At 40.7% G+C, this 24,027-nt stretch overlaps 1 protein-coding gene across 8 annotated transcripts in view; it reads left to right on the top strand.

Moving 5' to 3' along the window:
* Positions 1-24,027, top strand: part of sgcd (sarcoglycan, delta (dystrophin-associated glycoprotein)) — a 598,968-nt gene that overhangs the window by 473,567 nt on the left and 101,374 nt on the right. For all 8 annotated transcript variants that reach the window (XM_085173729.1, XM_085173730.1, XM_085173727.1 and 5 more), the window contains 3 exons: positions 758-859; positions 17,883-17,970; positions 22,702-22,821. In XM_085173729.1, the coding sequence (XP_085029855.1) occupies positions 758-859; positions 17,883-17,970; positions 22,702-22,821 (310 nt within the window). The remainder of the gene's footprint in view (positions 1-757; positions 860-17,882; positions 17,971-22,701; positions 22,822-24,027) is intronic.

Consider the following 24,027-nt stretch of genomic DNA (forward strand, 5'->3'; position numbering starts at 1 on the left):
GAGCTGCTCACCCAGAGATACAGTTTAATTTGTCTAATATGCTCTGTGTACAGTATTTAGTTTGTATCTCTGTGAGTGTGAAACAAAATAACATCTTTCCTCACACCATCAGGTTTAATTTTTTCCCCCCGCACGCAGCCATCTTGCCATATAGATAAATACCAGGTGCTTGTTATCAAGCTGCAGGTGTCAGAAATAAAGTGGCAGGTGTTGGACACACACAGCAAGTCCTGTTCAAGGTTGAGCCCCATATTGGCACAGTATACACGGAGACAGCAGCCTGCAGAGGGTTAGCGCCTGTAAACGCTCAGACTCGATGTTTGGAACAAGAAGAAAATATACATAAAGGTCGAATTCATCGTGTTACCGTATCGTCTCTATGAATCCTGTGAAGCTGTTTTTATGTAACTGCATGCAGACTCAGATGATTCTGGGAAAATGAGTGTTTCACCTTAGCTCGCACAGATCTGTGTTTTAATAATAATGTTTAAATGTATTTTAATAAATGCAGATCTAGAAAGTGAACCCTGGGCTTTGCATATTTAATCACAACTATTACACTTTCATGTTAAATGAGTGCAAAGCGCTGTTTGTTGATACCAGACTGTTAAGCAGTAATTGTTGCAGTGATTGTGCTCCAGCAGCATCAACACCTATTTGCTGTATTTGCTGTAATGCAATTTGGATGGATGTAGAAATAAAAATAACATATGTGAAGATGATCTCCTAATTGAGAGCGTGTCTGTCTCCTGCACAGGATGGGATGGGAAACCTCAGAATAACAGAGAAGGGCCTGAAACTGGAGGGGGACTCTGAGTTCCTCCAACCCCTCTATGCCAAAGAAATCCAGTCCAAACCAGTAAGTGACTCGCATGAATGCACACCTTACATGGTACATACTGTACTGCACACATACATCCTGCAATTTGACCCTTTTTTAAACATGGATTAGGCTACGGACCATTTGTGCCTTCAGTAAGGTGTTAAAATGGAAGCTTTGTCATTCAGACATGGGTGACTTTGCTATTAATGGTCCTTACGGCTACATTCATGCACACCGTTTAAGAAAGAGCCATGAAAAAAGCAGTCGTATGAGCACAATATTTATCTTCTAACATGGGAGTCTACACAGTAAAGTGAGTACATCCTTGCTGTGACTGACGATGACAAGTGGTGCAGGAATTTTCCAAACCATTCCTTTAGGACAAGAAGCAATAATGATAAAAACACTGCAGTACACCTAAAACTGTAACATGGAAAGTTGTGCATGAAGTATTAGCAAAAAATGTTCCCCATCAGCGTTAAATGCATTAATATTACTGTTGCATATGTTTAAGGTTGAGCTCATTTTATATACTTAAATCTGTTTAATAATCTGTAAATCCTCCTCTACCTTCTCTACATCACACACTTTTAAAAAGATGGTTAGCAAAACTAAACCCATCTGTTATGATGCTAAATCACTGAAGCTTGTTTAGCTAATCATGCTAGCTGTTTTGACACAAAGCACGGCAGATCTCAGAGTAGTGAAAGCTCAGCCTTCCCATCAGTTTACCATAGAGGTTTGTCCACAGTGCACATGCACAAGCCACCACTCGTAAAACGGAGACAGCTACAGTTTCCTATAAGTACAAAACAAGTGATGCTTTTAGCTACAGTAGCCGACTGCATCCAGTAAAGGATGGACGCAAACTGGTGAGGACATTTATGGCGTTACTGTCTAAGATGGAAGGAGATTGTTTTACCTTGACAACTATTACTTTGTGTCTATTTTTAGATTTGACAAGGCAAGAACAGTTCGCCTTGCTTGTCCTGTTAGAGCGCCATTGCTTTACATTCTTCCATTATGGTAAAATACTGTGAGTTACTGTATTTAGGTCTTGTGATGTCACCTTCAGTGTTACTTTGGCTCATTTTGTTATCCAAACCATCCAAAACAGTCAAACCTGCCCCTACAAATTCCCGTAACACAGGGAGTCAGTGTATCCCACAGCAATGTGTGAAATGTGGTTAAATCACCATTTGAAATACTTTAAAATCAGCAGCAGCATGAGCTCATCGATACATTAGCACTTAGTCTTTTTTATCACTCATCACATGAACTAAAAACTGCTTTGCAAATTACCTTCTAGCAAAAATACAGTTTGTCTCATACTTTTCAGTGCGCTGTGAAACACTTGTTGAGTATAATACTCGAAATGAGGTGAGATTGAGAAGGTGTGAAGTGTCTAATGATTGTAGGTGTGGTAGTGGGAATTTGAGCTTCATACGGTGAGAATTAAGCATGCGAGACAATCCAGTTGGGACTCCGAGTGCTATCAACTCAGACAAGCTGATTTCAGCAAATGTCTAAACCTAAAAAGAAATCCAAAACTATGTTAAAACAGGTTATGTTGAAGCAGGCGCGTGTTCTCAGAAGAGTAACTGATGATCTGACTTCTTTTTCCTTCCACATGTATTTGGGTCATGTTATAATGCCAGCAGGCTAAAGCTCAGTAAATCTACTATTCTCATTCACGCCTCCTCTGGAATCCTGAAGCATCCTCGAGTCCCATAAGATATGGCTGTCAGCCACTGCATATCCTCTCAGTCTGACGTGTCCAAAACCTCGACATGAAGAGAATTCCTTTGAGCTTAATGAACAGAGCTTCTCTCTAATGCCTAAGTCTGTGTCTCACTGTTGGGGCCATATTTGAGGCCCCAGGTAACAAATATCATACTAATATAAATATATTTTATGGATATTAGCAATTTACCAGTTTATAACATATATAAGGGAAATCTTGTTTAGTAATAACACAAGACAAAGTCTGTGTGCCTCTAAGTTAGGATCAGGCCAGGTTACCATCAACTCATGTTGTGTGCTGCTGGGATTTTAATTCTCACAGATTTTTTTTTCTAACAATAAAACTGAACCACATGTGTTATAACAAAGAAAAAAAATCAAGCTGTCATCTTGTTAAATCGTGTTATATTGTAAAATAAAACAATATTAGATTAGAATGAATGTTCAGAGGGCTTCAGCAACAATAGGATCCAGTTTTATTTCCATTCATCCATTTTCTTCTGCTAATCCAATTCAGGGTCATCAGACAGTTGGTGCCTATCCCAGGTTTCAAGGGAGACAGAAAACCATTCAAGCTCACATGTGGCCAATTTGGAATCACCAGTTAAACTAAAATGTATGTCTTTGCACGTGCTCAGTGGCTCCTCTGGCTTCCACCCACAGTCCAAACTTCACACAGGATGCAATACATACATGCCATACTTAACTTGAACTCATCCGCTTCATGCTCTTTGAATTCGATAACTTAATTAATAGTGACGCAGATAGATAAATACTTACTTGTAGCACGTCACTACACACACACGTTGGGGTGGGTTTTTCTCTTCGTAGCTCAGAGGTTTGGTGTTTAATATATTTATTATTTTCCACAACGAAATATAAAAATACAAAGCATCAAATAAAAGTAAAAGAGGCGAGAAAATTTTAAATAAAAACCCACCCTAACAAACAACATCACTGTTCGCTGTCAAGTAATCAAAAGTTTAAAAGGGAAAACTTTCAATTGGTGCAAAATAACACCAGCCAAGGTATAAAGAATAAGAAGGAAGAAAAAATAAGCAAACAAATATAATTAAAAATAAATAAATAAATAAATAAAGGTCATCCCTGAACTTGTGTAGATGGTTGGTTAAAAAATATCAAAAAGGGTTTCCAGACTTTATTAAATTTATTTATAGAGCCTCTCAAAACGAACCTAATTTTCTCTAATTTAAGATGAAATAAAACATCCTTAACCAATGCGAAACTGTGGGCGGGGCCGCGTCCTTCCACTTCAAAAGTATTAGACATCTTGCCAATAGTGTAGAGAAGGCAATAAGTCTGAGAGTGACACTCTCATTCCAAATATGCACGACGAAGCCTCACAGACGTCCGTCCAGAACTTTTATATTTTGGGACAAGACCAAAACATATGGATCAAGGTCGCCTCTGAATATTTAAATCTTTCACACGTTGGGTCAATCTGGGGAAACATCTTTGCCAATTTCGATTTGCTGAGATGAACCCTGTGCACTATTTTAAACTGCAGAAGGCAATGTCTTGCACACATGGATGACGAGTGAATATTACTTAAAATATTGCCCCAGTCTGCTTCAGTAATACAGATTCTAAGATCCTCTTCCCATAATCGCTTAATTGCAGACATAGAAGAAGAACCCAGGCGCAAAATCAGAACAAGTATTGATGATATGGCCTTTTTCTTAGCCGGGTTACAACACATAATGTCATCCATTACATCATTAGGGGGTTTGTTCGGGAACCCTGGGATAGAGCCTGAAAGAAAGTGTCGTATTTGTAGATACCTAAAAAAATGAGAGGGGGGTACGTTGTATTTATTAGTCAGCTGTTCAAATGAGGCAAACAATCTTTTAAAGATCTCAGCCCTCGCCTCTGCCAGCCCTGAAATGTGGCATCAGACACTGAAGGGGAAAAAACATAGTTGGAAGCTACTGGGCTGCCTAAGCAGATCTTCAGAAGATCAAAATGTTTTCTAAACTGAAAGCAAATCTGGATAATATTATTAACTACAGGATTCTCAATTGTCAGGCTTTTGGGTAACGGGATAGATCCAGCAAGAAAGAACCAGAAGAGAGCTTCTTCATTTCTACCCATACGGGTCCGCTGCAGTCGTGCTGAATTCGGTAGAGCCAGGCCTCCGTCTTGCTTTGACTTTTGCAGATGTGTTTTACGCAAACGTGGTTTTTTATTGTTCCAAAGATATGATGTAATTACAGAGTCCAATTTCTTAAAATAAGCATTCAGAATGTATACAGGGAGGCTTTGAAACAGATAACTACATTCACTCTCCCAACTAATGAGAGAGGAAGCGGCGACCATTGTGACAAGTCTTGTTGCATACTGAGGTGTAACTTAGTAAAATTTTCTTTAAAGAGATCACTGAAGTTTTTCGTCACAGTTATGCCTAAATAGACAAAACTATGCGTTGCAATCTTGAAGGGAACAGTAATGTTTGCTAATGTGGAAAGAGGCATATTTAGAGGCAGTAATTCACTCTTATAGCCTGACACAAGCCCAAATGTATCAAAAAGTTCAAGAATGGAGGGAATTGTTACCTCAGCCTTGGACACAAACAGCAGGAGATCATCGGCATAGAGAGATAATTTATGCTTAGTTCCATATCGCAAAATGCCTTGAATAGCATGATTACTTATTATAGCTAGTGCCAACGGCTCAATAGCTAATACGAAAAGGAGGGGGCTGAGGGGGCAGCCCTGACGGGTTAGAATAATGGTTATTAGCGAGTACCATAGCTGAAGGACGGGCATAGAGTAATTTCACCCAGGATAAAAAGGAACTTCCAAACCCAAATCTTTGCAAGGCCTCGAATAGATATTCCCATTCTACTCTATCGAAAGCCTCCGCATCCATGGAGAGAAGGCATTCGGAAGCAGTGTGGCTGGGGGTGTACGTCGACGAATACTAAAAAAGGAGTGCCTGTTTTTAATAAAACCAGTCTGATCTGAAGACATTATGTTGGGTAAAACTTTTTCCAATCGGTTGGCCAAAACCTTCGCTAGTATTTTATCGTCTGAATTCAGGAGTGAAATCGGCCTGTAGGATCCACATTCCAAAGGGTTTTTATCTTTTTTGGGGAGTAATGTTATACAAGCTTGATTTAGGCTATCAGGCAAAACACCTTTGGCAAGAGAGTCAGTATATAATGTAGCTAACAAGGGGCTAGTTTTCCAGCAAAGGCGGCATAAAACTCGTTCGGTAAGCCATCAGGGCCTGGTGATCGGCGAGACTGTAACGATTTTACTGCTGTTATGATCTCCTGCTGCTGCAGAGGTGCATCCTCTTTAGGTCTCTAAAACAATCAAAGAGGAGGTTAGAATCATTGGTATTATCAGAGCTGTACAACTTATAATATTAATGCTGAAAAGCATCATGTATCCCCTGTTGATCTGTAACAGTTCCACCATCTCGGGTTGTGACCCCATTAAAAGTTTGCCTGGCTCTTGCTTGCTAGAATCTCTCCCGCCTTATCTCCGTGCTCGTAGGTATCACTGCGGTTCTTTAACAATAAATATTCTATAGATCATATTCTGCACCCAGTTTCAAACGTTCTTTATATAAATTTGGTGAGGGGTTCTGAGAATTCCTATTATCCAAGTCTGCTATTTGCTTTTCCAATTCCTTTAGTTTAGAAGTAGAAGTGTGTTTCTTATTAGCTGTAAACAATATAACCTGGCTGCAAAGATAAGCCTTAAGAGCCTCCCAGACCGACGAGATGGAAATATCTGGAGTTAAGTTAAATTCCAAAAAGTAGGTAATTTGATCCGAAATAAACTCTATAAAGTTTTCATCACTTAACAAAAGAGTTAAATCTTCACATCCGTTTAGGAGACTCCATACCGGGTATATGCAGTGTTGATATTAAGGGCGCATGGTCAGATATTACAATAGGCTGATAATCACATGACTTAACAAGAGAGGTTAGTTTGTTATCAGTAACAAAAATAGTCAATTTGTAGGTTTCATGAGCATTTGAAAAAAAGGAATATCGTCTGTCTTGTGGGTGTAAAAAACGCCAAATGTCTGAGATGCCGTAGGTTGAAAAAAAGGACTGTAAATAAGAAGCTGACTTTGTTGTTGAGTATCCAGTTCTTACAGACGATCTATCCATCAGGGTCCAAGCACAAAGTCACCACCCATAATAAGTAAATGGGTATTCAAACAAGGCACACTCAAAAAAATAACTCTTTGAATGAACATAAAAAAAAATCATGGAAAGAATTTCCACATAATTAAATTGCTTTATTTTAGCATTATGCAATTCTGTTATTCCAACTTAATGTACTTGAGTTGGACTAACTTGATTAATTAATGAGGAATCAACTGTTTTACTACAGTTGAGTCCAACTTAAATTGATTTGATCCAACCCATGCTAATTACGTTAGTGCAACAAAACATGCTTATTCGTAATAGAAATCCATTTATTAAAAGTTCATTTAAAGAGTTATTTTTTTGGAGTGTTCAACAAAGTCTAGAGTCTGGTTAACATAAAATGTTAATGGATTTATAATAACTTGCACTCCATCCATCCTTTTATCTTTACCAGGGTTGCAGTGAGGCTGGGACCTATCCTCTTCTAACCCAGTGATTTTCCTGTGGTTTGAACTCTTGTGTGATCTTGTGAATTTTGTGAATCCAGGCAACTAACCACTCTTACTAGATTGTATCCTGTCATCTCAACAAGAATAAATTAAGTTGCTGGATTTCATGCAGATCCTACATGATTTAATTACGTTCACCACAGAAACATGAAATTATTTTGTTCACATTACAAGTTTGAATTTGTAAATTTAACAACCACCCAATTTCATTTTTTTGAGTGCAGGAGGCCGAGGACGCGTGAAAAAAAAATGGGGTCATCACAGTTTGGGGCATATATATTTGCTAATTTAACATTAATATTAAAAATTGATCCGGTCACTATAACGTATCGTCCATTTAAATCAGCCAGAGAGAAGAAGGGGTAAAAGGAACCTTTTATTTACCAATATTGCTACAAACTCAGAGGTTTGGAAGCAAAACGTTCCAGTGTTCATTTCCACTTTTCAGACATAATTTTGGGAGATATTTGCAGACAGCAACACGAAGATGAGAAACACTTGAAGTGTTGTAAAGGCCGTCACTGCTTGGTTTTGTTGTTTGGCTGTTTTTTTCCATACTGCATCACATTTGGCCGCGGTGAAGTCACCCAAGACTTTAAACCTTAACAAAATCCAACTGGGTGAGGTATATTAAAAAAGGCATCACCCTCCCCGTGCAGTTGCTATGATACAGGAAAGGGTAAAATAATTTTTAGTGGCAGGCTGCAAACTTGCTTTTTTTTCACGGCTGGAGGAGCTGGGCCTTTTAACATAGAGGTGTATGAGGATTGAACTGGCCATTAGAGGAAATGCAGTTTTTGGCTTCATTTTCAGCCTCGGGGAGGTTGCTGCCTGATCACGGCGAGCACGCTGTGGCTGTACTAGTGCAAATGTTTCCGACTTGCTGAGGAAACAAACAGCAGCAAACACGTCAGTATTATCAGCACGTTTTCTCCCCGCGTTCTGCACTCAGCTACAGTTTCAGTGTTCCTGCAGTACGATTTTTGGTGTTTACCAATCGAAATGCTGTCTGGCTGAGGTCCCCTGTTATGCTGGCTTTACAAATTAACATTCTGGGGTGCTTCCTGGTGTCCAAACAGCAACTACACGAGCATCCAGGCCTAGAAGATGTCAGAGAAATGGGAGCGATGGGCACAATAAAGTGATAGGGTCTCTCTCCCTTTGTCTTTTCTACTCTGGGAGCAATCATTGCCGTGTGCAGGTAGTGGACAGATGGTCCGATAATGCAGAGGGGATACAGGAGCGCGTCAGAGAGCGGAGGAGAGCATATCAACAATGGAGATGGAGATGAGGAAGAAGGAGCAGCAGTAATAGAGACAGAAACAGCGAGACAGATGGAGGAGGGCTGAATCAGAACACCAGCAAGCTTGCTTTGACAGGCGGCGTGCAGGAGACGGCCAAGTTCAACACCAACTCAAACAAACATGGCGTGTTTGCAATGCAGTATCGTAGCACTGTGAAATATTCATAATAAAAGGGTTTCACTACGTGTCCAAGGAGCAGGAACAGGGGATAACAAATCCCCAGAGCATAAATTGGGCTCTGCATTCCCATATGTTCGTTAGGTGAAAGCCAAAGTTTGAACTCGTCTATCAGGATAGATGGCCGATAACTAGCAAAGCAGCTCATAAAATATGAATACCAGACCAGCGCTGAAAGTGCGGATCGTGTCTTCTGCTCTTGTACCGTGAAGAGGGATGAACGTAAAAGCAGACTGAGAACAGAAAGTGAAAGGGCAAGTGGCAAGTAAAGGAGGGGACGTAATACAAAACAGCAGAGCTTAAGGAGAGCTAAAGAGAAAGGGGACAGAGACAGGGATGAAGGATATGAGAGGAATAATGATAACCAGGAGGAGGCGATGGGAAAAGACCAGTACACAGTCGGCCAGGAAGGGTAAACAACAGTCCGCTCTGTATTTCCCAACGCTCCTCTTCCTGCTTCCTTTTATGCTTCGCTTGTCTAAGTGAAGTTACCGTTGTTATCAAAGGGTGACAGAAAGCTGCTGTTAGACGTGTCTCTGTCAGCAGGTCCTCGGTGTCTTCTTTGTTGTGTTTAAAGTGAAGGGAAACAAGTCGGCTGCTCCGCATTTGCATAGAGTTCAAGTTCAAGCTATTTTATTCAAATCAGGGGCGTCAAGTGCAGCAAACTTCTTCTGGCAACTAATTGTACAAAACTTTTAATCGAACCATCGTTAGCTGCTTCGGGGCTGACATGTTAGCTAAGCCATGGTAGTAATATAAGAGGAGACTTCCAGAAGAGCTGCCATCAGTCAGGCCGTTAGGACCATCGGTGAATTGGTTGGCACTAAAGATTCTCGAGTACTTTAATCTAGAAGGTTAAAATGCATTTAACTCGTCACCCTCAGCTTAGCGGGGTAATCTTGTTTTTCCTGAATGAAGCTGTTTCGGTCATATTTCAGCCATATTTGTAGAGCCAAATGATATCAGAGGTTAGCGAGAGACAGACACCACCCTCTATCCTGGAAAAACCAGAATCTTTTCTAGTGGGCATCAAGTTTTTATAGATACATACTGAGGTGTAAAAATCCATCATTAACCCTTTAAACCCTCAAACATTAAATAACTAATGTAGCAGCAGAGTCACTCTTGTGCATTTTCCAGTAAATCAAAATAAATGTTGACTTAAGTTCAATTCAATTCAATTTCAATTCAATTCAATTTTATTTATATAGCGCCAAATCACAACAAAAGTCGCCTCAAGGCGCTTCATAGATACAGAGAAAAACCCAACAATCATATGACCCCCTATGAGCAGCACTTTGGCGACAGTGGGAAGGAAAAACTCCCTTTTAACAGGAAGAAACCTCCAGCAGAACCAGGCTCAGGGAGGGGCGGGGCCATCTGCTGCGACCGGTTGGGGTGAGAGAAGGAAGACAGGATAAAGACATGCTGTGGAAGAGAGACAGAGGTTAATAACAGATATGATTCAATGCAGAGAGGTCTGTTAACACATAGTGAGTGAGAAAGGTGACTGGAAAGGAAAAACTCAATGCATCATGGGAATCCCCCGGCAGCCTACGTCTATTGCAGCATAACTAAGGGAGGATTCAGGGTCACCTGGTCCAGCCCTAACTATATGCTTTAGCAAAAAGGAAAGTTTTAAGCCTAATCTTAAAAGTAGAGATAGTGTCTGTCTCCCGAATCCAAACTGGAAGCTGGTTCCACAGAAGAGGGGCCTGAAAACTGAAGGCTCTCCCTCCCATTCTACTTTTAAATACTCTAGGAACAACAAGTAGGCCTGCAGAGCGGGAGCGAAGTGCTCTAATAGGGTGATATGGTACTACAAGGTCATTAAGATAAGATGGGGCCTGATTATTGTAGAAAATATTAAATAGTCACATGATGGTGATTACCAACAATAATGTAATAATGTAAGTTAAAGTATCTCTGTGAAATGTCTAAATGTGTTTCTATGCACACTGACAGACGCACATGCTTCTCTCAGTCACTGACATTTAATTAACACAACTATTGTGTTAAGGCAACTAATAATGACGTGTGTCTCTTATGAGCTCTGATCAACCTTTAAATGCGGACTGTCAGAAATTCTCAAAGCGTTGGATCGGTTCTGTGTCGACCTGTTTTTATGACTTGTGGTTATGTGCATGTAAAGATAAGTGACCTCTAACAAAGTGCACGTAGAAGGTGTGTAGGACCTGCAAATCTAAGGTGTTTATACCTCGTCCACGTTAACTGCTTTCAAATCTGAGCTTTACCAAAGAAAATGTCTCAGGAACAAAAAACCAATGTGATGGTTTGGTTGGAGGACAAGAACCGATCCTGAATATCAAAAGGACAAAACTGACATAAACCAGATATTTTTAGAATATTTTTATATATCGTGTCTTTTAAAAACAATAACTGAGCAACTAAGCTCATAGATTAGTCAACCGTCCAGACCTATTCAGTCACTGCTCATCTCCTGCGTCTTGAAACGACCTTTGAGCTCTTCAAAGCGAGCCTCGACACTGTGGATTTATTTTCATTCAACCCAAATTTCCAAAATCAGCCAATGTTTTACTCCAGACATATTGGTTCTTTGGCTCATCTCCCCGAGGTTTAATTCAACCCTCGGAGCAGCTCTGCCACCGAGAAACATTTCTATAACCAACTGTAATTCACACATCTCTCTTCTGGTCTCTCGCCTGACTCCTCTCTCTCTTCTTATTTTATTTTTATTTATTTTTCCCTCCCAATTCCTCTCTGTGTGAGAGGCGTCCTGCTGGGAGTAATATGGTCTGTTGCATTAGTAACAAAGAGAAGAGCGGATCAAAGGCACCGCACTGTAATGAACTAAACACGTGTAGAGTACACAAACAGCCCTGAAGGACTCCTGCTGTAGCCTCTCTGAGGCGTCTCAGAGGAAAAAAGCCCTACTTGAAGATGGAGCGATAAGCTACCTGCTGCTGGAACACGGTGATGATTTTACAGCTCAGGACTCGTTGTTAACCAAGAATATTTGCTGCTGGCTAAACTCATCGATTAGTACTGGCATCTACTGTGTACTGCCATAGAAGTAATAAGAAATGTCTGAATAGTTATGTCAGTATTCATGATCTAAAATCAGTGTGGCTGCTACGTACCCAAAGAAATCACAGCTCAGTGTTTTGGTCCAGATTAAAATATCTGAACTGTTGGAGGACTTTTGAGTGTGTCTGGCTCCACAGACTGAGCTACATTAAGTTTCTTTGACAGGAAAACTCCAAGTTGGGAAGGACTGATTAATGGGAGAATCATAAAAGCATAAATTAATAAAGAATTAGTTATTGGATTGATTTATATCTGCAAGCTTACTACCTGAATTCACACCAGAAATCCATCAGCATGTCTTCTGTGTGAGTTTAGTAGTGATGCAGGTCATTACAGCTACAGTAAGATGTGAGCAGTGAAGAATTTGGAGAGATCTCATCCATTAACTGCCTGGGTCACAATTCTGAGAGAAACTGAGGTTTCATGAACTAATGATGACCAAAAGCCACAAGCTGTGTAAATAGGTTGGATGCAGCCACTGTAAAATCACCCACTGGTCTTTTTTGGTCACAGTCACTAACACCGAGCAATGACCACGACCAAAATTACTGCAGCCTTATGCAATGAGCTCACAGTGTTTGCTTTGAAGATGTGGAACGGGTGTGAAAATACTCTGCAAATACAGTTTTTTGCAGAAATAGAGAAATTAAACTGTTGAAAAATGCACATTTTTTGCTTTCTACATAAACAGAAATTTATATAAAGTTACTTAGCCTAGTAACTAATTTTGTAAGTAACTTGCTTTTATATAGGAATGAAACCAGAATGCAACAATATGCAGATGACACTGTAATCAGTTATGTTACAGAAGTCAGCCCAAGCTGGTCCTTGATTGTTTGGAGATGGGTTTCCTTCCACCAGTACAGGACCAGTACAATCAGCCTAGGCTGAGCGTGCTGCTCACTCAAACTCTGAGCAATCCTTCTGTTGCTGCAGCTACTTGTCTCTGTCTCTGCTATGACGATTATACAGATTATACAGACCATGTGTGATGTTGTGGGCCCAAAATGCAGACATGGAAAACAGGTGGGATTCAACGAACGGCGAGCGGTTTATTGAGGCTGTTGCGAAAAACGAGGGAAGTAAAACTACAAGCAAGTATCAATATTTGAAGAATTGACACAAGCGGACCTGTATTAGCCGCCTGCAACCCTGAAATGGATAAGCAGAAGAGGATGGATGGATGGGACAAGAGGATAGGACGAGAAACACTGAGTGAAGAAATAAATGGTAACATAACCAGGAAATAAGGTATTGAGACTAAATGCACCCAAAAAAACATGAAGAAGATAAAAACACAGAAAACTAAGAATCCATCAGGAAATAAGTAAAAGTAGAGATCCACAGACTCAGAGTGACCATCACCATGACGCTGACGTCCCAGTGACTGCTGAAGGTCGCCTGTGACAGAAGCATCTACAAAACTGAAGCACAGATTTTTAATATAACATAGTCTGTTCAAAAGGCTCCAGCAGCACAAACAGAGGTTCAGTTTAGTGACTGGAATTTGCAGCTCCAGCTACAAGTTAAAAAATATAAAAATTTCAGCCACTTTACATTTCTTACAAAGAGGGAAACTATCCATAGAGGCTGTTCCCATTTTTATATCAGATCGGAAACATGCATTTTTACTGTGTATTTATACGTGGAAGTCTGTGGGGATCGACTTGCTTTTGGAGCCAGCCTCAGCCAGCGCTCTAACATGAAGCATCCTCCAGGGCTGGAAAATCAAATCCAAACTGCAAACAGGCTGAAAACAAAAAATACTCTTGGCAGTTATATTAGTGATATATTATAATATATCTCTAGTGCTTAGTATTAATAATATATGAGCCAGTGATATAGTCAAAACATTGGAATCACTAGATTTGCATTCATAATAGCAGTAGGGATGACTGCTATCTCCAGATTTACTTTCCACACAACATTAATATTCAGGAAATGTATGAATAATGTAACGTGGACTCTCTCAGTTTCTCAAAAGTGATATTAAACAATTGGATGCAGATTTGCAGGCAAAGCTTAGTTAAACTGATTCTGTACAAGCGGGACCAAAAAAACTACATGACATGGAAGACTGAGAAATAAGCACCAGGGCTAGTCTATTTCCTGGAACGTTAAGTATTTGTTTCCAGTGTTTCTGTATTCTAGTAGTGAGTCTTCCTTAGTACTGTGTGTTTCCATGTCCTGGACTTCTTGTTTAGTTTTTTTTTTTCATTCAGTGTTCTCTTGGGTTGTTTTCCTGTTTTACTTTGAAGATTTGTTTTCAAAAGTGGCCTGAAAAAGCCTAAAAGTGGACCGATTTAAAAGCTAACGGTTTTATTTGAGCCATTGTTTAACTTTCCTGTCAGGAAAAGCCTGTGATAGGCAAGTGAGTAGTCCGTCATTTGTCCTTACCTTATCATAGCAAGTCTTGTCTGTATGGCTGATGAAACACAAAATGCATCATGTAGCATGATCTCTGTATGAGAATGCTGTTGAAATAAATTTAACATGTATATTTATTAGGGGTGCAGCGATACTCGTATCGATATTGAACCGTTCAATAAGGTGCTTTGGGTTCGGTACGCATATGTATGAACAATACAAAATTTTGAATTTATTTTATCAACTTTTCTTCTGACGGTGCTGTCTGTGTTGAGCGCTCAGTGAATCTGCGTTCGACTACTCCGCCTAGGCTGCACTGTCGAGCGCAGATCCACTGAGCGCAGCGCAAGCTAGCAAGACAGAAGCTAAGCTCGTTGCAACATGGCAAATTGAACCTCCCCCACCCTCATTCAGATCTGGCGTTTGGAACTATTTTGGTTTTCATGTGACGTATGACCCTGAAGGTAAGCACGTCATGGACTAAAGTAAAACCGTATGTTGGATGTGCCACGCAATGCTCAATTACATGGGTGGGAACTACTGCGTTAGCACAGTTAGCTCGTTAACGTGTTGACATCGTCCAGCCCCACGCACGGGGCGATCCGCGGTAGCTCGTTAACGGAGATTTGCCGTGTTGTGGCGTTAACGTCATTTCAGATTAATGCTGACAGCACTAGTGGGAACACAATGAATATGACTGCACGTTTACTCCAATAGCATCCTAGTGCAAAGACAAGTGGAAGCAGACAAAAACAACAAGCAGCATGCTACAAACTTTACCCGAGTCATTTAGACAGCCGTTAGCACATGATTCTCCTCATGGGGACCTGATATGTTTAATATGCTGCTGAGAATATAGCCCAGAAGAAGCGTATAGTATAGCTTTTATTTTGGAAAGAGCCATTTCTCTATAATAAACTCTCTTTTCCAAAGATGAGTGATTTCTCATCAGATAGATTTATTTTATCCCCTTGTTGTTTCAGCAACATTAAATTTAAAAACTGTAAGTTTGAGTTAAAATATATTTAGAATTTTAATAAATGACAAATTAAAAAAGCATGAACATTTTTTTGTATCGAAAAAATATCGAACCGTGACACCAAAGTATCGAACCGAACCGTGAATTTTGTGTATCGTTGCACCCCTAATATTTATAGACAAAATGTTTTTATTAAGGCAAAGAGGCTTTGAAAGCCCGTCATTGCAAAGACTCTGTCACTGTCAAAGTCCTTCTAAAAGCAAATCTAAGCAGTTATCTTGGAAAGAATCCAGATGGTTATTTTGAAGTCTGCACTTAAATGAGAAACGAGCGCCATAAATTCAATTTCAGTGGTTACTGCAGCTCTGCACTCCAATTGAGTGAATAGAAATGCAGGTTAAATCTGATAAAAGCCCATTCAAAGCTTTGCACACATTGACCCAAAATAAGGTTTAAAAACCACATTGTCATCCAATGAAGCCTCTAACTGGATTCACATTATGGACGAGGGGAACACAGTTGCTTCAGTCAGAGCCCACGGAGCTCTGCGGGATGCTCCGGGAATGGCGGCAGCATTTTCCAGAGAATTCTTGACAAGCTTGTCTTTGACCCTCTGCTTGTTGCTACTGCTGCATCAGTGCAACATGATCAGCTAATAGAAAAAGGGCAGCTGTGATCTTTAGCATTTCTGTTCAGGATTCTTATATTTCTGGTCATTATTGTGGCTCTTTATTAAAAATGCATTTAAGTGAAGCCCACCTTAAACACTGTTAAGATTGCTATCATGCCTCAGCATGCTGGGGAGTCTCTGCTCACTCTTTAGAGCTGTTCAGCTGGAGGCTATGAGGTTTTTCCAGTACTTCAGCTTGTCTGGGAACTCATGGTCACCTCCCGTTCGTCTTGCGTGTCTGGGTAGGCTTTCGCTCCTCTTTGCATTGAGCTGTCAGTAAAGAAACTCACTGCAGTTTTAAGGATGTTTAAGTGCATCCCAGTCAGATAGCTTCTAGTATCTTTTTGACTCAGAAACACTTATAAACCTGGGCTCTGAGTGTATTTGCACTGGTATCTGTTTCTCCAAACCAAAAATCTTTAGCAACTACTAGAAAACACTGGAAATAGTCAATAAATTCCCTTTTTGGGGGGGAAACTTTGAATTGCAGATACTTTATCTTCTTTGGAGTGAATTATCTCTTTCTTTCGACTAATACGCACTGTTAAAAATAAAGACATCTAACCTTACTGCCATGCCCCCTTGGGGCAGCTGTGGTTCATAGTGGGTCATCCACTAATTGGAAGATCGGTGGTCTGATCTGTGGCTTCCTCCGACTGCATGTCGAAGGATCCTCGGGCAAAATACTGAACCCCAAGTTGGCCGTGATTCATCCGTCAGAAGGTGTGTTTGTGTGTGAATGTTAGGCAAAGCAGTTGAAGCATGAGGCTTGTAGTACAAAAACTCTCTGAGTGCTCAATTTGGGTAGAAAAGCAGTATATAAGTACAGTCTGTTTACCTCAGGACACTGTTTAAAACTACTTAAAAGTACTTTACACACACACCTGGGCATTATCAGAAACAAGTCCACAGTTAATGCAACACAAAGTGTCAACTGTTCTCCAACTTATGAGTTTTACATTCAGTGCACACCTCATTGTTATTGTAATAAGTTCCTACTTGTGTATCATATATTGGATGTATTTACTGTGGGAACTTCAATAAGTTTGGCAAGAGCCATAATGTTATCTGTAATATACACACAAGGCATATCCCCTCCTCGGCTACGAGCGCACCACAATGGTCAGGCCGTTATCTCTAATTAAGAAGTTGACTGAGGCATGAAGATTAGTCGGGCACAGAAAGAGCAGAGTGTCCAACGTGATCAGCATTACAGATTAATGCAGGGCACTCTGGGAAATGGAAGTTATCAAACGGAGCAGGAGGCTGAGTGCGGACAGTTATGGCGGTGTGTGTGTGTCTGAAGTCACACCTTTGTGGCCATTTCTGTGTGTGTGGATGCATTTGTACTTTCATTATCTAGCAGCTGACTGAGGCCGTATAAGACCAGCACAGCAAAGACATAAGGCAACAAAATCAAACGCAATGCAAGCGTGAGAGAGTCAGTGGCCATGCAGTGGGAGTGCTTTCAGCTAAATGCTGGTTAGTGGTTCAGTTGTAACATCATCCTTAGATATTGGATTCTTATATCACAGTACAGTATAAAATTGTACCATCAACATTAGATATTGGATTTTAATCATTTAAAATTTTCAACTATTATGAAGAGAAGGTAATCTGGATTCGCGTGCAATCACGATGTGCTCCAAAGCTCTTATTTTGGATTGAGTTATAAATCGACTGCACCCAATTTCTTTGCTGAAAGCCCAAAAAATTCAAGATAATTAGGTGATGGGAAGAAGCGAAGTAAATCTTATAAAAGGTTGAAGATGAAGCAGTGGTTGTGGCCCATTCATTTTTTGTACTCCTTTTATTTTATCGTGTTTATACCTTAGTCTAAGTCGCTGTCAGTGATAAGTAACCTTAATCGTAAATTTGGACGCCTAAAAATATTAAAATGTAAGATGTTTGGCTTTTGAAAAATATCCCAGAGTCTCAGCAATCAGAGGACGAAAAATAAAGACTCTAACTGAAACAGATAACTAGTTTTTTAAACAGGGTTCGGGTCACTTGTCCTCATCGATAAAAACTTCACATGATTAAATAAGCATTAGCAGCTTGATGACAGTTGCACATTGCTTTAAATGAGTTACCTGGTCGATCTCTCCGCAGGGCCGCCCACTGTTCCTGCAGTCATCCAGAAATGTGTCCGTCAATATCGTCAACAGCAACAACAAGCTGCTCACACAGCTCGTCACAGGTAAGACTCGGCCGGAGAAACGCTGATTTTCTTTGTTTTCATTAGAATCTGCAAAGATTCACAGGCAGCCGTTAAACTGGAGTAGACCTGAGTTCCTTTGATTCTTCCCCTCAGGTTTATTCATGAACTATGTTACAGGAACTGGTGACGCCTTTTTGTCTTCTATTACTTGACCTTCATTTTGCCAGAAAGCTGTTTGGGATTAAAACTTGTCTTGGAAAAGAGATATGGCAAAGATGGCAGCCACGCAATGAGAATTGGACCAAATCTTTGAAAACCTCCGTCCATTCAGTTTCTCTATTGCTATCCAATTCATGATGACAAAGGGGTTGGAGTCCATCCGGGCCATGATAGGGTTAGGTGTGCTATATGCTGGACAGGTCGTCGGCCCATCACAAGGACAAGTTTGACATACTCTGCTCATGTCAGTGAAAGTGAAACCAAATAACAAAAATATAGCCAACTGGGCTAAATTCAATTCAATTCAATTTTATTTATATAGCGCCAAATCACAACAAAAGTCGCCTCAAGGCGCTTCATAGATACAGAGAGAAACCCAACAATCATATGACCCCCTATGAGCAGCACTTTGGCGACAGTGGGAAGGAAAAACTCCCTTTTAACAGGAAGAAACCTCCAGCAGAACCAGGCTCAGGGAGGGGCGGGGCCATCTGCTGTGATTGGTTGGGGTGAGAGAAGGAAGACAGGATAAAGACATGCTGTGGAAGAGAGACAGAGGTTAATAACAGATATGATTCAATGCAGAGAGGTCTGTTAATACATAGTGAGTGAGAAAGGTGACTGGAAAGGAAAAACTCAATGCATCATGGGAATCCCCCGGCAGCCTACGTCTATTGCAGCATAACTAAGGGAGGATTCAGGGTCACCTGGTCCAGCCCTAACTATATCCTTTAGCAAAAAGGAAAGTTTGAAGCCTAATCTTAAAAGTAGAGATAGTGTCTGTCTCCCGAATCCAAACTGGAAGCTGGTTCCACAGAAGAGGGGCCTGAAAACTGAAGGCTCTGCCTCCCATTCTACTTTTAAATACTCTAGGAACAACAAGTAGGCCTGCAGAGCGAGAGCGAAGTGCTCTAATAGGGTGATATGGTACTACAAGGTCATGAAGATAAGATGGGGCCTGATTATTTTAGAAAATATTAAATAGTCACATGATGGTGATTACCAACTTGTTAAGTCAACACAGAGTTTCACAGTCTAGCTGTCAGCAAGTTCACACGAGAATGGCAGTGTTGGTGATCAGAATCAGAATTCTTTATTGATCCCTAGAGGAAATTATGTCACAAACATGGACAGGTGTGCTGGCAGCAAAGCTTTTATTTTTGTAAAGTTACAGTTTGCACTATCTTTGTAAAATATGCCGATTGAACCCAAAACACAGCTTGTACAGCAGAGCAGCTGCTGCAGCAAAAGGTTTGAGAAATCCTCCAGAAAAGGTGCTGATCAGAGAACCGATCGGGTTTGTACCTCGAATCTAATACTCAGAAGATAATCTACTCCAGCGAAGGTTGGCTCTTCAGCACAAGCTACCACAGAGTTACCACACTCCTTGTCAACCCTCTGTGCGTACCTCTTTTTGACTGCGTTGGTCAGGTTTAGATCGCCACAGTCTCACACTGGTTGCAATAAAGACGCTAGCTCGTCTGCTATTAATAACGACTCACTAAGTGAAACTTTTAAAAGGCCAATACAAACTGTAAATGGAGACCGTTGACGTATGAAGCAAAATTGTTTGCAGACAATTCGGCGTCTTCCATCCAAACTGCAGCCACAGCAGTCTGGTAACGACCAAAACAATCAGGAGGTTTCTGGTTCCATCTGTGCAACCTTCAGCAACCAATCACCAGTCAGTCAGGGAGTAGACCTTTTTCTGGGGGTCACCAACTGGAGGTCTTTAGGCCCATGTGACTGCAACCTAATCCTGCTTCATACTACAGGCTTTAGTGTAAGCTCCATTACCCAACAAATAACTTCTAATAGCTTTTAAAATATTCACAGGAGATATTTCAGAGTCAACTAGTTTGATCACAGTGAATTTTTTGAGGTCTGATAAGCTAAAATCATTCCATATTGCAAAGATTCAAGAATGTGACGGGAACATTTGTTTAGCATATGTTCTTCTACAGCATGTGAAATATTTTGCAACTCCCAAACTTCTTTCTGAGAGCCGTTTCTAATCCAGACTCATGTTTGAAGCAGCAGCTCCTGCTATCAGAAGTCATCGCCTTATTTATAATTAAGCATTTACACGTCGTGATTTTATTTCTCCTCTGATCCTTTTAAGTATGCCAGCAGAGGTCTCAGTTTCTCCTCCATTACTCTGCGATTGTGCTTTCTTCTTTACATCTCTTCATTCGCCACCTGTCACGCTGATCGAGTTGACAGTTTTTGGTGAACTGAAATCACTCGGCGTAAACATGCTCGGGAGGCGTCTCTCTCACATTAAAAAGCAAGCTGACATTTGCCTCCCGAGTCTGAAGAGGAGGAAGATGAAGTCTGCTCGGGTGCGTTGATGACTAAGCGGCGTCGGTGTACGGGGAGGAACTCCACACCCCAGATGGAGAGTGACAGAATCAATTGTGCGCGTGTCAATCAGTCAGCCTCTGCGTTGGGTGTCTTCTACCACCGCGTGAGACAAAGCAATTTGGGATTGGGTGGAGTTGTCTACATTTTCTTGTTTGTTGTGACACCAGTCAGAGTTTTGTCAGCTGGCGCGTGAGGATCTTTCCGGCACACGTTCAGTGAAATGTGTCTGGTTTGCTCAACCATGTTGCAGAGAGGATCGCTTCCACCAACAGGTCACATCTGGATGGTTGGACTCTAAATTCGAATTGGATCAGAACTGTTTCTGTTTCTAATTGATAAACTAGGAATAACAACAAAATTCCAAATAAAAGGAAAAAATAGTGACATTTAGATGATGTGTGACTGTTGCCTTATTTTCATTCTTCCTGTCTTTCAAAGCCACTTCACATTGGCATTTACTCGTCTGCTTAATATGAATTAATGATCAGCAATTCCACTAATGGGATTAGGCATTGGTGACCAAACAACAATATCACAAGGCACTGCAATTAAATATTACATCACACCTGTGGCCTCTTTAGCAAAGGGGATGTCCCTCCTTTGACTCTGGTTACATTTGATCAGAACACACAGTTAATCTGGTCTTTAAGTGATAAAAAATGAGTGTTTATTAAGGCTGTTGTGTTCTTAACACATATTAATGCTTTGTATCTTGTTCTATTTAATCTCAACAAGCCCCTAAAAACAGTCAGTGATCACTGTCGGCCTCTCTCGGTTTTTATTATCACTGTTCATTTTAAAGCTGTTTTTAAAACCTTGAAAACGATGTAACTCCAGCCCAGCAGCAGCATATAAATGACTAACCTCGTATGATCTCAGTTGTTCTCCTGACTGACGTTTGGTCCGTTTACAGCATCCTGCCATGCTTGTTTATTTGTTTATTTATAAGGAACACCATTAGCTTCCACAACAGTGGTTGCTAGTCTTCCTGGGGCCCAAACCATCGAATACCACCAAATAAAATGTTACACAATGAGTTGGATGCAAAATGTCCACATAAATTGGCTCTTACATCCACAATAAGGTTTTACAATTCTGAAAATGTAAACATGTAAATATTAAAAATTATAAAAAAAAAAAAAAACCCACTCAAACAAAATACACAATTTCCATTACAAGTGACATTACCCTCTTACAATTTTTACAAATAAATTAAAAACTGCTTAAATAGGCTTTTAGGTGATTTTTAAAATTATGAATAGAAGCCAATTCTCTAATTGCATAAGGCAACTTATTCCACTGAAAAGATGCTCTAAATATAACAGAGTTTTTCAAAAAGTTACTTTTAACTCGAGGAGTTACTAAATTGTGGTTAGTTGAGAATCGTGTAGCATGATTATGTATTTCATCTGGATATTGCAACTGAGCATAAAAAAAGTGTGGTGTGTTTACCAGTATTGCTTTCTTTAAAAATACAAGTAAGCCATAAAGCCATGCGATTGCATTTGTCCCTAACTATCGAAAAGTTAGCGCTCATCCTCCAGCTTCACTGTTTATGCTATGCTAACATAGCTGTGTTGCTAGCGATCATGTAGCACATCATTATATACCAGGTAGCCCAACTTCAGTAAACCAACAAAAGCCACTGCTGTTTAATTTTCTGTCTTCATTTATGTTGGAAGTGACAGCAGAGCTGTACGTCTTAATTTTTTCAGAAATCTCTGCGTCAGAACATGCTATATCATGTTTAGATGGAAGCTAGCAAGCTAACTTCCTGCTAACTTCTAACTCTGTTAAATGTAATAAATTCTGTTTTTATGGATGCCTGGATGTTAAACTTAGATGTTACACCTGGGAGAGATGTAACATTTTATTAAAGATGAAAGAATTTAGACAGTTTTTAACTCTCAGTGATGCCGCGGTGTTCGTTTGACTTTGAGTTTGGGCCCAGGCACAGCTAATGACGTCAGACTTAAAGACCGGATTGGTTCGTTGGACATTTTCTCAGCAGTCTCATGAATCAAAACAAAATCAATATTGCAGGTTTGGTCATAAGTCCCACATCTTCCACCAGGGTGCTTTATTTTTTTTTTTTAAGTTTTCATGTTCTCGGGTAATTCGGTAAGAAATCAGCTCCAGTCCCTCCTCTTTGATGTCTCCTCTCTCTTCTCTTCCCCTTCGGTTCAGGATCCAGTGGATTTAAAGCACGAGGCAAGATGTTTGAAGTGAAATCCACCTCTGGGAAGCTCCTGTTCTCCGCCGATGAGCAAGAGGTGGTGGTGGGCGCAGACCGGCTCCGAGTGATGGGTGAGTGGCCGCCTTCAAAAGCCTTGAATACTCGGTTAGGATCTAAAGTGGGGAAATGGCTGATGTGCGTGAGTGCGTGGCCTTTTGTTTTATAGGTGCGGCTCTTGTTGCGATGTTGCTAATAAGGAGTTAAAACTGCTGTTTGTTGGTGGACTCACTTTTTGGAGGGTCAAAAGCTTTAACTTGAGAGTCTAAGGACTTTTATTGTGGCCTTTTTAGGGGTTATCTTAGTAGTAACCGCTTTAGCTAAGATATACTACTTTCTTTCACACACAGAGAGAAACACACTGAGACGCACACATGCGTTTGTATCCGAGCTGATGTAATGTGTCAAACTGACATACAGTAAATGCAAAGCAGAGTAATGTAATGCTTATATTAGCATCATAAGCAGTCGATAGCGAGAAGAGCAAGGCTCAGATCTCTGCTGGTTGTAGTCGTGTATGCCAGGAGTAAGATGACAACTAAAAAGAACGAGCAAAAAGGATGAGGAGGATTGTTTTTTTTTCTTTCCAGAGAGAGAAATTCAAGCTAGGTAAGAGAGCGATGTGTTGGGGAGCTCATATTCGCCAACAGGACTCTGGGGGGGAAACAGGCTGACATGTTAGTGCTTTAGACAAATGAGTTTTGTGCTTATGACGGGAGATAAGAAGTGACAGAGTTGTTCTGACTGCCGCGGCCAGCCGGCCTGCGAGTGACGCCGCTGCGACGAATGATTTCCTGTGAGAGCAGAGGGGTGTAAGGGAGGATAGTGACGACAAAATGAGCTCACAGACAACATCGTGAATACAAGCATAAACAAAGCATCTGCATACAATTAACGCTCCAACAGAGAGGGTCATCCCAGAGTCTGCCTGCAGGAAGCGGCAGATTTAAGCTTAATGTTGACGGCCCTTTCTCATAAGGTCACGTCACAAGACTGGAGCTTTGACTTAAACAGAGACTCTGTTTGACATGGATGCCCCGCCTGAGGCTCGTTAATGAGCTGAGGGTGAAACTGTGTTTTTAGAGCTGCAAAAATGGGATTTAGATTTATGGTGACAGTGAATGAAACCTGCGAGGTCGTGCTTTTCCCTGGAGCTGAAGATGGTTTTCCAGAACATACATTTAACTGCATTCACTCTCTTCATCAAATCTGATGGGGGTGTGGGTTTTAGGGTTTGAGGCCCAACCTTTTTTTCTCAACTCTCGCGGCCCGGTACCAAA

This window comes from Neolamprologus multifasciatus, chromosome 10 (assembly GCF_963576455.1).
Source record: "Neolamprologus multifasciatus chromosome 10, fNeoMul1.2, whole genome shotgun sequence".
NCBI classification, from domain to species: Eukaryota; Metazoa; Chordata; class Actinopteri; order Cichliformes; family Cichlidae; genus Neolamprologus; species Neolamprologus multifasciatus.